The sequence below is a fragment of the Triplophysa rosa genome, linkage group LG7, assembly GCF_024868665.1.
Source record: "Triplophysa rosa linkage group LG7, Trosa_1v2, whole genome shotgun sequence".
In the NCBI taxonomy this organism is placed as follows: Eukaryota; Metazoa; Chordata; class Actinopteri; order Cypriniformes; family Nemacheilidae; genus Triplophysa; species Triplophysa rosa.
In genome coordinates, this window is record NC_079896.1 from 11309993 (window position 1) to 11326499 (window position 16507).

The 16507-nt window shown below is 41.8% G+C and overlaps 1 protein-coding gene across 1 annotated transcript in view; it reads right to left on the bottom strand.

Moving 5' to 3' along the window:
- Positions 1–3484: 3484 nt before the first annotated feature.
- brinp3a.2 (bone morphogenetic protein/retinoic acid inducible neural-specific 3a, tandem duplicate 2) overlaps positions 3485–16507 on the bottom strand; it is a 45173-nt gene continuing 32150 nt past the window's right edge. The window contains exons 5-8 of the mRNA XM_057339040.1: positions 9255–9360; positions 8373–8609; positions 7453–7675; positions 3485–6171 (exon numbers count right to left, since the gene is read on the bottom strand). Of these exons, the coding sequence (XP_057195023.1) occupies positions 5055–6171; positions 7453–7675; positions 8373–8609; positions 9255–9360 (1683 nt within the window). The 3' untranslated portion in view covers positions 3485–5054. The remainder of the gene's footprint in view (positions 6172–7452; positions 7676–8372; positions 8610–9254; positions 9361–16507) is intronic.

Here is a 16507-nt window from a genome sequence, read left to right on the forward strand (position 1 = left end):
AATGACCCGTTAAATTTGAGTTTTTGAATCACAAATTAGCTGTACTGCTGAGAATATTCTGAAGACCCAACCAAGTGCTTATATTTTTCAATATATAAAAAGTGGCACTTTGCATAAGGAACCTTAACATAAATGCAAACCATAATACACAAATTTGTATAAAAGTGTTTTACAGATAATGCTTGCCTGAGGTTGTGATACCAATTGCTTCAAAACATGCCGCATTTTCAAAGATAATCCAACTAAATAAAGCAACTCGCTCTCAAGTGTAGAAGTCTATTATGAGTTAAGTAGTCTGCCTCGCTCTGCAGGTCTCACTTTATTCATTTGTAAAATGGTAGATAGTTGCATTCTGGGAACCGGATGCAAATTTTCAAATTCCTCTGACTCTTCATTACACTAAAGCTCATCAAACAGTTCATTTTTAAGCTGTGGCAGGCCCGTACCTCAGGGACACGAACTTGTTGTGATCAAGAGGGATAATTTTGGACTACATTATACTTCAAGAGTGTAACATTTTAGCTTTCTTGAGAGAAACCGGCGAGGATATAGTTTAAAGAAAAAGCATGCAGGTTGGGAATTTTTTTTTAAATATTTATTCAGACCAGAACGGATGCTGCTTATGTAGTTGAGATTTAATGTTGAAAGTGGCCAGGTTGTCAAAGTCACTCTTTCATTTCCTCGTGTCCTACTGACACCATGCAGCTTCCAGCACAGCGGTGTCCTTTTCCATTTTTTGAACGCTCATATGTCAGCCAGCAGAGAGCCATGAATTCCCAAATGGGCCTATTTTAAAAGTGATACATTTTCTTTAGTATTTTTGAGATCAGCGACCTGTGTTATTTTTTCTTTCATCCTTCTGCGTTTATAAGGATAATTCCAAGTTCCTCTCTGCCCTTGAGAATATTTTTTGTTGTGGTGTGTTGTAGTTTACTTCAAATCAGTTGTGTCTAAATCTGTTGTATCTATCTATTTAAAACTTTGATCATCTACAGCAAGTAAACACATTTTGGATCTTAGCTCACCGGTGTTTCCCACAGAATTTTGTTCGACTGTGGGGCTGGATGACATGTGTGCTAATTAAAATATTAGTGACGTCATTGAGACGTATTTGCATTGGAACTTCTGAAGAAAGTCGCTGAAGGGGGAGGAAAGTTGCTAAGTATAGTGATTTTATTAACACTTTATATAACATTTAATTTTTTTGCACGACTGTGGGTGTGTTGACTGAGAATGGAAGGTGCTTTGCCTAGACAACGCTGTAAAACAACGTAGATATTTTGTTTTATGAGATGTGTAAAATATTTTATTATTTTGAAACCGGTGGACCGCCATAGTCTAAGTAATGAATTGGAAACACTGGACGATTTTAGTTGAAAATATTCAACTGTCATGCGAATCAGAGCTGAAAAGTCTTTAGAAAACCACTTCTAAAACTCAATAAAGACTCAATCATTAAATTGATCATACAATCATTAACAAATCATTTTTTGGTACATAAAGATCATTGCCACACAGACAGCAAAGTGACTACAATTCCATCAATGGTAAACTGTAATTGGATGTAAAATCACAATTGATTTGTGGTCATACAAGCCACATCAAGCGGAAATGGCAGCATGAGTAATACATTGACGTTGATAGGGTCCTGGCCCCAGGCAACAGAATGCCACTGGTTTGAGTTGGTTATCTTGATGCCATTGATCTCCCTGCGGAATCTTTTGTTCTCTCAGGTAATAAAGCTGCACATTGATTTATTGGCAGTAGGCGGCTACCTTTCGCCAGCACTTCGCTCACTGCAGTATCTGCTCCTCCAGAAAGCTACAGTGAATTGCGAGATAAAGTTTGTGTCAAGTTACCAATGCATCTTCATCCTAAATCACAAGAACATAACAATGTTTACATTGAGGAGATCAAGGAGACAACCTGGCCTCCATTGATCAAGCATTGGCACGCTGCCCCTGAGTTCTCCGTGAATCAAGCGACAACCCACTCAATTGATGTATGCTCTTTCCTTAATCTTTTCACCGTGCTGGAGAGTTTTCCATCTTCATCAGGGGTGGTGCACTGTAAATATACAATAAGACAACGCACAGCCTTTTCTTTTCTGCGGCTATTTCAGTTCAATTACAGTGGAGTGATAAATTGTTTTGTCAGGCTGGGGGTAAGACTGATTGCTTTTGTAACTTTTGGCAATTTCTTTTAGTCATATTTGTCATTACAACAACGTGTCAAGTCATTTTCTGCTCAACTGACACACTCTCATTTTACAGGCTGCTGTGCAGCGTGCAGGTGATTTGTGTATGCATTCTGGCAATGACTGCTCCCTTGGTCATTCGTGCTTGCAGAGTAATTGCTATAGCGCTGGGTGGTTCACATGTGCAAATGTTGCAGTAACTGCAATGCGGTTGGGTCCTCGAAGACCTAGCGATTTTTGTTTGGAGAAGGCTATCTTATTATCTGCAACCTTTCTTAAAACAAGCTATAGCCAAAATGTACAATTTCCTTTGGGCGTACAGTCCTTTGACCTTTACATTTATTCACTCTGTGCAAATCACGGACAGATTTGGTAAAACAACTTTGGAGAATATTTCTTTGATGTGTAAGGCAAGTGGAAAAACACCTGATTGACAGTTCTGAATAGGTCAAAACCACTTATGGTATATGAAAATGTAGTCTTTTAGATATTCTAAAGGGGTGTTCACATCATAACGATAACTATAAAAAATAAGTTAAAAAAATCGTTCTTAATTTAGGAGAATAGCGGAGTTTATATCACAACTATAACAATATCTCTTGGGATCACTTTCAGAACGATTTTTTCAAGCTGATGAATGATTAAACACTGTAAAACAGTCTCTGGCGGATCTCTCATTTTTGGCTATTGATGATCGCGACGCAGGTTCAATGTCTGAATTAAAGTCTGTAGCGATTGAAAAGCGGTGTGGTTACGGCTGGATATAATATGTAACGCTTATAAGTATGAGTAAGCTGGCAAAATATATGCTTCACATCCCAGACACGAGCTCACCTTCAGCCTTCAGAGAGAGCATCCAGCCTTGTGGGAATGAACACGAAAGCATTAGCAGCAGGTCATGTACAGTACATTCATTTTAGTGACTGCATGGGAACAATGCAGCGCTCGATCTTAAAAGAAACATAACGTTATTGTCCGCAAATATAGTTATAGTTACAGTTAATGATATGTTATGATGTGAACAGCTCATTAGTCTTGTTAATACTTAATATAGAAATATGCCTTATAGACATCACATGCATTATAAACTAATGATGGGAAAACCAATCCTGGGAAAACTTAATTGTGGGTTGGTATGAAGTATAATAGTCAGTTCTTACCTAGGGATTTTTTCCTTGAGCATAAAATTCATTAAAACGTTTTGAACTTATTATTTTTAATTCTGAAAAACAATTCTGCACAGAAACAAATAACTTTAATAAAAGAAGGTAGCTAAGGGAATTGGATAAGGATCAATTTATTTGTTGTGCTAATTCTAGGTAAAAAGTGTGAACACAGATTATGAAGAGGCAATTGACACTTTTTTGTCAGTGTAAATGTAATCTGTCATCAAGTGACATGTTAACAGGAGCTAATTAGCATTCACACTGTCTAAATGAATGTAATGCAAGAAAAAGGTGAGAAATAACCGAACTGAAAAAAACATTCATTTAAATTTCTGACAAGTGTGAACATGAAAAAATGGTGTAATATATACCGAGGTGCACAAAAAAATGTATACTGAATATTCACAAAGGCACACTGTATTCAAAAATCTCTTTCCCAGTTTGGCAACACTCTTACATTCCAATATAAGGCTGATTTGTTATTATATACTGTATATTTTATGATTCAGAGAAACTGATAGAAGTGCTTATGCAGAAGTAACATAGTGTGCTGAAACGAACCAATTAACAAAGATATGATTAAATAATGAAAACACTTAAAAAACAATTTAGAGAAAATAAAATAAAAATAAAGGTAAACAAATTGGATAAGGATAAAACAGCCAAATACATTGCATTTTACTGCTGCCGATGGATATAGCTCGGTTCATAATTACTTTATGTAGTATTGCCATCACAGACCTTCTGCCCATTGCATTGTTAAACCTCAATAGTGCATAACAAAACTTAACAAGTGGGGATGTGCATTACCTTCCCTTATGTGTTTAGCTTTAAAAAAATCTGTAAAATAGTCTGTGGGCAAATTAAGAGTCTAGTGATATTGTTCCACTGTGGTTCAAAAATAGACAACATCATCCCTTAAAAACAGAGGGTATATTTAAAATCTGCAGAGGATTAAATAGAAATAAAAGTTTTATGCTGTATAAACAAGAGACAGTGTCTATAAATTATACACAAAACAAAACCAGTAACTTTCAAAAATCCAGACATTTAACACTCTCCCTCCAATAAAATTTGAACTAAAGAAAGAAAAATTGATGTCTTATACTGCTATGGCGCATGAACCGATCAAGCTGAAACACAATGTTACTAAATCTGTTTCATTATTATTTCATCAAAGTCTTACATCATATTCGCCTTACTTAATTTTTCATTAAGTGCGCTCGATTGCAAATATAAAATGTCTTTCATTTTCCAATAAACCAAACTGCCAATTAGCAATAAAATAGGCTGATAAATAAAGCAACCGTTACTCAATTACAACCATGATGTTTTAATAACAATTTATCTACAAAATGGACTGACATCACTGTATTCTTTTAGAAGAAAGCGCACTGTCACTGAAGCAGAAAAAAAACATATAAAAATTACAAACAAACACATCATATATTTTTAAAACCCCTTCTCTTTGATCTCAGTGTTGTATTATACAACAAAAATGAGTTTTTATTTTGATTGCAATGATCTACTAGCGAGTGTAAATTCACAAAATACTTTAGTGAATATTTCATTTCTTTCAAAAGCGTCTCTAATCTTGAAAGTCAGAGCATTGCAGCTTTGACTCATTAACAGTCTACTTTGCATTTTTACAATTGTTCTATTGCAGTCAGTCAGTTGTGATACCTTAGCTGTTAGCTGCAGAGTTTAGTGGTCTCGTAATCCAGAGAATTGGGGAGGCGTGCGCTGAATGCCTGAAGCGAGGCGTGAATACGCACCACCTCGTTGGCTGTCAGCTTGAGCCGGTGGCGTAGCAGGCAGGAGAACAGATCCAGAGGCTGCTGGCCTGGCGGAGAGAGTCTGTTCACTCGGTCTCTTATCTCCAACAGCTGCAGCAGGGCTGAGTCCTGCGAGCCCTGCGTGTATGGGTAGTCCAGCTGCAGGATCAAGTCCCGGATAGCTTCCGGGTCAAAATGCATGCTGTAACCAAACACTTGAATGCTGTTGATCTTCATGTACCCCAGATTCTTAGTAGGATCAGTTATTTCCAAAGGCTCCAAATAAATGCTCTCATTAGCCCCGGCACCTGGAGCTTTGATGCGGCTCCTTAGATAAATGTGAATGGTCTCGAAGAACGTCTTCCACTTGTTGCCCAAAGTCAAAGTCCAGTTAAAGCACTCCAGCGGAAGGTCCAGCTTAGCAGACTTCCAGTCTGGAAAACTGTTCTCTTTCACGGGAATTAACCAGCTCTCTGAGTGGCTTCCTCCGAAGGGGTTTATGAAGAGCGTGAGGGATGGTTCTAGCGTGCTGTTTTTGGTAAGGCAGATTTGAAGGGAGATGCCTAAGAGCATGTGGACCAGGTTGGATTTGTATTTGTTACTTTTTAGGGTAAGCAGCATCCTCTTTCTCCAAGAAGGGTCGAACCAGCTATTCAGACGCATGTCATTGCTAATAAAGATCGCATGGACCTCCAAGCGTCGATCAGCTCTTTGGAGAAGGTAACGTAGCTCCAGATCCTGCAGATCAGTCTCAAAGCCCAGGTAGTTTTCTGTGGAATCCGCCACCATTGGTCGACAGGATCCCTGGCTTAACATATAGCCAGCGTTGCAGCTTCCGCAGCGAGTGTGGTTGTCCGTGGCGCAAGCCGCACAGGCGCCACCTTCTCCCACAGAGCACGGTATGGGTACCTGGCAGGAACTGTGGTCATAAGTGCAAATGCAGGTGTGCAGCTCTTCAGAGAAGGAGCCCAGGTGGTTGTTTTCAGAGCAGTAGAGTAAAGACTGGAAATAGTTTAGCCAATACGACTGTGGCCTATATTTTAGGAAAGATAAGATAAATATCAGTTACTCTGCTTAAACAGTAACCTAGGAGAATAACATTGTCATGTCTCCGAAGCCAGCACAGCAGAAGATGACAAGATTAAAAGTAGCACTAACAAATTGATTATTTTTTACACACACACATACACACCCAAATGTTGGGTTTCCATGTTTTACGGGGACTTTCCATAGACATAATTGTTTTTATACTGTAAAAACGGCATATTTTATCCACTAACTCTCACCCTACCTCTAAACCTAACCATTACAGAAAACTTATAAAAACATAATTTAGTTTGATTTTAAAAGTGCTTTCCTCAAAAATGTCCCCACAAGATCTGGTACTACTGTCTTTGTGGGGACGTTTGGTGCAAACACCCACACAGGCACCGGGTTAAAAGCAGCCATTTAATGTATCTAGAGCATGTACAGTAATGTATAAACCTTTAAAATTGAACAGAACTGTCGCCTAGCATCCACTGTACAGTGAAACCCATATCAATAAGGAAAATGTATAAAGCAAATTTTGTTTTACAAAGTCAAAGAAATGTGCCATGTTTAGCTCTTTACCTCTATATACTGGCCTCTACACGGTATTGTTATGTATTTTATGAACACACTGTAGATATTTACAAGCGTAGCGATCGATTTCAGTTATTACAGTAAAATTGATTTTGTTTTACATTCACAATTTCACACAGGCTATTGGATTTCTAGAGTTTGCACCCACGTACTGTAGTGTAATAAAAACAACCAAACTCTGTTGAAGCAATTTCTTTTCATCTTTTAATGTTTTATTTTCCCAAACCATCTACTAAAAAAGTACAGTAACAAACCATTGCCAAAGGAACCATCTCATACAGATACAGTACAAATAAGTTCAAATTCTAAACATCAAACAGGCTGTGCTTCTCTGGTCTTATTGATGGTTGGGTTAAAACTACACCATCATCCCCCAGAGATTTTTTTCCGGCATAGCTGTCTGCAGACCGAGTCTGGGAAGCAGAAATCAATCACTTACTGCTCATTTGTGACTGAAATCTTACAAACAGGAAGTACACGGGCCTTTCAAGCGCTCCCTATTACTACTAACCACACAGCCTATGGAGTCTAAAACGTATGACTCGTGAACACAAGCAATAATGATGATAAACACAGCACACAGAGTCCCCTGTCTGGGTACAGTAAATGGGGGCATTATTCCATTTCCGAATTAAATATCGGTGTATTCATCACAGCAACAACGAGGAGATAATGAGAACGTTCGGCGCACCTTTCACGTGGTAAGTTGATGTGGGGCTGCCTCTGGCACCTTTTGCTCAGGCTAAAGAGCTTGTACACCACTCGCTGTGCTCTCCTGTAGAGACTCCTCATGCTGCCTTCCAGCTGCTCGTAGCGACGCTGAAACACTCCATCCAGCGACCACAAATGCTGGATCATTGAGGAATTGAGAAAGAAATTCTGAGGCAGCCTCATCAGAAAGGTTTTGAATTCATCTGTTGGGGAAAAAAGTAAGTTCTTTCAAATACAGAAGTGTCGTCATGTGATTGCGACAGAACTTGGAGGTAAATGCCTGAGTATGTCTTTGTTCATCAAGCTGCTTGACAATACGAAATAGTTTCAGTAGGACTTTTCGTTCAGGGATGCTCTTTTTTGAGTGTTTTATTCAAGCTGATGGGGCAAAACACAGAGCGCTTTGATATCCCTCACAGGACGTCACATTTACGACACCTGAGAAAGTATGCATGTCTGGCACTTACTGGCACTTTTTGATAACTTTAATAACACAAACTTTGAAAGTAATTGCGCTCTGAGATATTTTAGGAGGAAAAAAGATGACAGCGTTGAAGAGGAAAAAAGGCACGCGTTTTAATTTTGCATTTAATGGTCGCTGTGGGGTGACCTCGAGAGGCAGTAATACAGTACCTAAACATTATACTAAGTGCTATTATTCATATGCCTGATGAAAGATGCAAGACAGGCAATAAACCATTTTATGGGTGATTGTGAAGCAATATGTTAGCAGGATATATTTTTTTGTCTAGTCCAACTCTATCTCTGAAGGACGTTGTGTGACAAATGTGAGGATTCATTGAAAGCTGTTGATATACATGCAGTCAGCCTCATAAATCACATTACATGAGTAGAGAGGGCTGTTTCACAGATTTAACCCTTTATGGAGTTATTTCTTACCTGATTCTTCAAATTCTTTGTAAATAAGGGCCCATGATTCAGAGATTCGTGAAAGGCTTTCCTCCATGGCCTGAATGTCCGTGTAGGGACAGTTGCACTCTGGAAATTTAGGGTCGCACTTGCACCAGCAGTCATTGTCTCTGCAGACAAAAGTTCCCTCTCCATTGCAGGCAATATAACTGAGAGCTGCTTCGACGAAAGTGTTTCTGAGATAATCTGGCAAAATGACCTGTAACCCTACAGTTTCAGAGAAAAGAAAAGATGTTACAAAAATACTGGCAAAAGAAGATATTTGGAAGAATGCCGGTAACCGAACAACGGTACCCATTCAATTCTATTGTATAGACTCAACACCAATGCAAGCGAATGGGTACCGCTGTTGTTCGGTGACCAGCATTCTTCAAAAATCTTCTTTTGTGTTCTGCAGTAGAAAGAAAGTTAGGTGAGTAAAGAAAGAGGGTGAGTAAAGGATGACGTAATTGTAATGATTTGAGGGTGTGGCACATATACTCTTAACAATAAAGGTGCTTCACGATGCCATAGAAGAACCTTTTTTATCTAAATGGTTCCATAAAGAACATTTAACATCCAAAGAACCTTTCTGTTTCACAGAAGGTTCTTTGTGGTGAAAAAGGTTTTTCAGATTATAAAAAGGTAAGAAAGTTATGGTTCTTTAAAGAACTTTTGACTGAATGGTTCTTTGTGGAACCTAAAATAGTTCCTCTGTAGCATCGCTGTGAAGAACTCTTTAAGCTTTTGCTTAACCCTTTTAAACTGTTGCTGTTACAAGAGTTTTTTGTACATTGAAGCAAAACTTAACATAAATCAATATCCATTATAGTATCAAAACTTGGCACATTATGTTGGAACAACATCTTATACCTTGCAGGTGGACTTTGTTCTCAGGACTCTGAACCAGCACAGAACTGACAGAATCAAGGTTGTCATAGTTACTGCATCCAAGAGGGCCAGTCCTGGTTTCAGTTACCTGGGAAATAAAATTCAGAGCCCAGAATGAGCAATTTCATCATAAGATGCCCAATGTGTGAAGATGGTTTGTTTCTATTTCCTTTCATGAATTTCAAGCTTACTTGTGTATATAATCCTAGAATATAATAAAGTAAACAGATTTGGCTTGACAGAAGGTCCGAGCCTGAGGCTCAACATACAATACAAGCTCCTTCTGAGCCTTGCTTTTAAAATCCTTTAAAAGATAATATAACCAGTCTGGCTAGGAACAGATGCATTATTACGACTTCCGGTGCTTGCGAATTAGTCGCCCCAGACGTGGCGATAATGCAACAGCATTAGTCCAATAGATAATGAACTAGAGTTCTTTGTCATTGAATCACAGAGCAGAAAGAGAAGCCAGGCAGACAGCCACACAATGCATCCGTCTTTCTCTCTTACGAAATGTATTTAATCGATTAGCCTCTTTATTTAGAGAGTCTTTCACACACAAGAGGAGAATATAGCAGTCTGTTGCTCCCTACATCGCAAAACATCTAACCTTAGTGGAGGGTTTGGTACTTAATGATGGCTAGACTCTGCGTAGCCGTATTGACTCAAGCAACTCAATTGACCTTTACTGCAAGCTAGCCACGCTATAATCCGCATTTGCAATATAAGATCACACTGAATTTTCTCATGCTTTCCACCCGTACCTCTCTCCTCATGACACGGAGAAGCACGCATAATTGATTCACACTTTTCTCTTTCATGGTGCCAGTGAACCTTCATCAATTCAGCGATTTCTTTCGATTCGGCCTGTCACACGAGATCTCAGCCAGACTGGCAGCTAGATAAGGCGAGACAAGGTTGTCTTCTGCCACTCCATCACAAACCCACTGAGGAGTCCAATGCTGATAGCGTAGTGCCCTAAAGCACACACATTCGAGGCATGCGTGTGTTCGTTTATGGCGAGATTCGTTTTCATATCATCTTGACCTTTAAAGTTTATGTTGCAATCGATCACTATACAAAACGCAGCGGACTGCACTAAAATCAACCTGAAAGCGTGAACTGTGATAAAACACCAAGCTTTTGCAATTGATTTAATAACAAACTTATAGCTGATGCAATCATATGATATATCTCATTATTATTTAATGTGCCATATGATGTGCCATATGGTAAAAAGAAACCGATTGATGAACAAGTGGGGAGTGATGTTGGATTCCCTTTACAGATAACAGCTGTTATTCAAAGCAAATACTTTGCCTGTCACAAAATACCTTGTAATGGCAGATTATAGGCCACCTGGACCTATGTGATTCTGGCTTAATGAGAGACATCAACAGTCTGCTGTTCATTCTCACACTGCATAGGCGGAAGCTATATTTGGGACTGTTATTTTGGAGAAAATAGTAGTCGAAAAAAAAAAAAGTTTTCCAATTTACTGATATTCTGTACAAATGCTACATGACAGCCATGCATTGATTTACTTCTGCATGGCATTCGCATTCACAAGAGTGATTTCCTTTTGAAAGCGCCCCTAGACTAACACATTTTCTTATTCACAATAGACCGTCTAAAGGAAAATGGCAACAGTCGATTCTTTTCAAAGTTGAGCTAACAAAGAGTTGCGGTTGTCATCCGTAGGTTACAATTTTGACTCTGTGTATCTGAACATTCAGAATGTGAATGCTGGGTTGGCTTAGAGCTGAAAATGGTAAAATCAGGAGCAAAATGATCCCTGCCGATTACAGAACGGCCTGAGGATTCACACATTACAAAAACAACCTGAGCAGATCCACAAATAAAGTATAAAGTGCCTCGACTCTCTTTTTCTCTATTTTCTCTCAAAGTCCCAGCACAACAGCACATTAATAGGCTTTTCCTAAAAAAAAAAAAGAAACATTTCTCCTCCACGTTGCCCAGTAGGGGGAGATAGAAACATTGTTCTCTACTACTCTGAATTTAATCTGGAATTTATATAGTGGAACGTTCGCCCGAGTCTGTCCCGTGAAATGCAGGCACGGGTCAACACCCTGCGGAAATGATGCATGCTTCGGGGCCCCTGCTGCTTGTGCGATTCATTCTGTTGCGCTGCTGGAGCTGCGTCGTCCTGCCTTGCAGGCTGCTTCTGTCAGTCAGGAACTCTTTTGCTATTCTCACAGCGATAGATAAGCACAGCATTGACACCGGATATCTGCCCTACCAACTGTAATAAATACGACTAAGCACTGCAGTAGTGGTGTCCTGATGGAGAGCACAGTTGTATATAAGGGGATAGGTTGGAATAATCAAAGCATTGCGTGGAATATATGCACCATACTGAGCATTGCCGTGCTGGAATAAATACCTCTGTGGGGTATTCAGACGGCTTTGTCTGTTCATGATGAGTCATTGTATTAGCTGGCGGCAAAGGCGTATGTGCAAAGACAAATGGTACATTGCATGGGACGCTTATTGTGATATACAGTCATGTAGGATTTCTCATGTATTTGATTTGGAAACAATTGTCAATTTGGTTTTAAATATTGATTTTAGTGACCAACTAGGGCTGGTTGTAGCATATGTAAAACTCTAGCATTTTTTTCTGTACAATAGGGTCTTAACAAGGCTTAAAGACCCCCAGAGTAGAATACCCTTTCCATTTTATTTTCTCCCAAAACACTAAAAAGCCACAAAACCAGTCACAGCACTTTCCTTAACATCTGTTTGTCTCTACTGCGAAACGTTCCTGATCCATTGCATTTAATGACAAAATAATGAATTTGAAAGTTAAACAACATGCAGCTAATGAGAATATATGAAAACGACACATATATTTGGTTTGTTTTATGATTTCCAGTTTTGTTGAGGGTGATTAAATCAATAGTTTTCAGTAGCTAGTGAACAGATGTTACTTGAAAACACCCACTGTGGTCAAAAAGACCACCCATACTACAGATCAGCCTGACAAGCATGGAAACTGTAGAATACTTGAACAGCAATATATTGTTTTTCAATAAAGCATGGGGAATGGATTTGCTGTAAAGGATGTGCGTGGGCAAATATTGACTGTTCCATTCACAATGAAACTTCATTTGTGAAATAGGCTCATACTTACACTGTTCCTCCAAGATGTACACCATTTATTTACCAACGCCTTGGTTACGGATGTAACCTCAGTTCCCTGATGGAGGGAACAAGACGTTGTGTCGAGCCGACAGTTGGGGTTCCCTCTTGAGAACCTGTCAACTTCTGACTAGTTTAGAAAAGGCCAATGAAATTGGCAAATTAAATTTGCATGCCGGACTCCGCCCCCGGATATCCGGGTGTAAAAGGGAGACGGCGTGCTGCATTCATTCACGTTTTGGTCTGAGGAGCCTGAGCATCCCTCGACTGCTGCGGCGGGCGGCCAGCGTTGTGGCAAGAAGGACACAACGTCTCGTTCCCTCCATCAGGGAACTGAGGTTACATCCGTAACCAAGACGTTCCCTTTCCCTCACTTATGGGCGTATAGCTGCCTAGTGGCCGAGGCCCTAGCCTGAGTGATGTCCCAACCACGCAGGGGGTGGGCCACTCAGGATATTCTCGTCCCGTCCAGACATGGAAGTTCCAGGGGTCTGCCCTGGGATGCCGTTACGTGCCCTTCCCCTGTGACAGAAGGTCCTCTGTCAGGGGAATTGGCCAGGGGGGAGTTGTTATCAGAAGCACCAGCTCTGAGAACCAAGTCCGGTTGGGCCAGTAGGGCGCAACTAATACCACTTGATGCTCCTCTTCCCTGACCTTGCACAGGGTCTGTGCAATGCGGCTCACTGGGGGGAAGGCGTACTTCCGCTTGTCCGGCGGCCAGCTGTGCGCAAGGGCATCCTTGCCGAGGGGTGCCTCGGTCAGGGAGTATCAAAGCGGACAATGGGTGGAGTCCGGGGAGGCAACAGGTCCACCTGTGGAGCGCCTGAGTGGGGGGCGCCAGAGCCAGAGGGCATCGAAGAGGAAGGCAGATGTTGCACGGAACTCGACGGCCGAGGGCGGCCGAGTCGCGGCGGGGGAGGATATGCTTGATATCCTCTGTCTGCTTCTTTACTGTCGAGAACTGCGGCTCGACAGTATCTCCAAACAGCCCCCCCCCCCCTTGCGAGATGGGTGCATCGAGAAAGCGGACCTTCTCGGCGTTACTCATCTGTGCAAGGTTCGGCTAGAGGTGTCTCTCATGGACCACAAGTGTGGACATCGCCCGACCCAGGGCCTGCGCGGTCACCTTGGTCGCCCGTAGAGCGAGGTCGGTGGCGGCGTGGAGTTCCTGCATAAGCGCTGGGTCGGTCTTACCCTTGTGGAGATCTCTTGGCCTGGCAGGAGCCATAGCGCGGAGAGAGGAGGCAGCTTGGTCCGCCGCAATGTAAGCTCTCGACACCAGAGATGCCGAGACCCAACATGCGTTGGACGAGAGTCTAGGTCGAGCCCCCCAGATGGCCGCCACCTGCGGGCACGAGTGCACCGCGGCAGCACACTCCACCTGGGGGACATCAACGTATCCTCTAGCTGCCTCACCCTCGAGGGAAGAGAGGGTGACAGAACTTTGTTTGATGTGAACGTGCCGGAAAGGGGGCGTTCCAGGTCTTACTAAGTTCCTCATGCACTTCCGGTAAACACGGCACTGGGGGCAGGCGCGGCACCCCGAGGCGCCATGTAGCCAGCCGCGAGCACTGGGAGAGGCAGTGCGGGCACTGCAACCCAACGCTCACGGTGGCCCAGGAAAGCATGGCTGACATTCCGACATCTGCTTCTTCTTAGGCTCGTCCCCCCGAGGGAGGGAGCCCAAGGATTCGTCGGAGTCGGATGGCAGTACATCACCCCCCGATGCTGCAAGAGACATCTCATCATTACGCATCGTGTCCGAATACGTGTTTGAGGAACAAGACGGTGGGACCGTCTCCTGGGGAACGGTCAGACGAGCGAGACGAGGTGCGAACGGTCCGTGAGCCAGTGGCTGGTGGATAAACGCTCACAGTAATCCTCATATCACCCTCGCTGCTTGCCGTAGCGGGCGGCAGGGCCGTAGTCCTGCCGTCACGGAACGGGGAGCAGACGAGGTGGTGGCTGAGTCCCGTGGGAACACAGCCACCTGTGACGCAACGTCTGAATCGTCAACCGCCTGCAGTGCGGGCAGGACGTATCCACAACGTCTGCCCCAGCGTACTGGAAGCAGACCTCGTGTCCATCCCCCTCCTCGATGAGTGTATTGCACCCATGAGAACAGCGGGACATGCCACGCTGGAGAAATTTGCTCTTTTAGAGAAAAAACTTGAACACTTCTGGAACTGCCGAGATGCCCAGGGGAAGTCGCTGCAAGGGACCATCCGCTGCACCACGTCATAAGATTCCAGCAGTAATTCGGCATAGAGATTGAAGTCTCGAAGTCGATCAGTGTGAAGGCTCCGAAGAACAAAAGGTGAATGAATGCAGCACGCCGTCTCCCTTTTATACCCGGATATCCGGGGGGCGGAGTCCGGCATGCAAATTTCATTCACCAATTTCATTGGCCTTTTCTAAACTAGTCAGAAGGTGATAGGTTCTCAAGAGCGAACCCCATCTGTCGGCTCGACACAACGTCGAGAGACCGACAGAAAGGGAACCGCAAAATAACACAGGGAATACCAAGTGTTTTAAATAAACAGACATTTTTTAGTCTTTTGCTAAAGTACAGTAGCTGTTTTTCCACAATTGAACTGTACTGAATTAAAGTGCTTATTTTAAATTCAGTGCTTACAAGACAGAATGTTCTGACAGGGTATTTTATTGGACCTGGCTCACAAGTGCCTAATCAGACTGAAACTCACTATAGAACGTATTACTGAGCATGACCTTCGCAAACAGTTGCACAGGTCTCGCATCTCTCACGGAGGAGCGGAAGCATAAAAGGACGAGCGACAGGAGTGTACGACGAGAAAGGACCTGGCCTGGACATTGTGTTAAGTTTTATTTATGTTTGTGTGTAAAAGTTTATTTAAAGTTCGCCGGTTCCCGCCTCCTTCCTTCCTATTCTTGGAATGTATTACAGTATGTACTTAATTTCTTATTTAAATTGAACCTTTTATCAAAATTTTCACCCGATTTATAATATTTTAATGGATTTACTGCCTCAGATGTGGCTGTTCAAATGACGAAAAAACATGTCTCACATGGGCTGATCAAAACTCCATTTGAGCTTGATTATGGTAAAGTGTTAATAATACTGTATAATGACACACGCAAATCTCTGACCATATATAAAGCCGCTACATCAACTATATATTAAAGGGGTCATATGGCGGAAGTACGTGTTTTTCTGTGTTTTTGGTGTGTTATAAGTTGCCCATGCATGTATTAGACACGTAAAATTGCACAAATGAAAGTGTGGGAACAAAAGATGCATTCTATCTAAAAGCGAATGCTCAACCAGACTTGCCTGAAATGCCTCGTGTAACCACACCCCGGCGAATCTACATAACTTCATAACATGATTTGACTAAGACCGCCCAAATCTACACGTAGTTCAGGTGGGCGTAATTGTAAATCTCATTGTATCGCCTGTCAGTACAATTGCTTTGGAACCTGATGTTCCGAATATGGTAAGAGGCGTTACATTTCCGTGAAATGCTTGCAGTATTTGACCAATCAACTGGCCAATAATAGCACACCTCGCTTTTTAGAGCGATGAACTTTGTAAAAAATCAGCGCGTTTCAGAGAGGCGGGGCAAAGAGGAGATACAAACATGCATGGTATGTGGAAAATACAACGTTTTTTAAACTTTAAATGGTGTATACACATTACATTACATCTAAAACAAACAATAATATTTGTTTTAGCCGTGCAATATGACTCCTTTAAAGCATAAACAGTATATGAGCTAAATATCAAAGACAAATACTAACATAGGTTCTATTTCCTGAAAAGTTTTTGGAGGTTTCCGCCCTACAGCGACTATATTATGAATACATAACGTACTGTCATATGCTGTAGTTACGGCATGTTTTCATTATTCATGTTGTTAACAGCAAAAGACCAACATCCTTCAACATCATTATTTCAATAATTAAGCTGCAAAAATAACCTCATTTTTTAAATACCTGCCATTAACAGGTCAGCCATAAACGGAACAGTGTGTACCAGACCTAGTTTACTGAAACGGGCTCTTGTCATTCAGCAGTGAATGTGGATCTCTTGA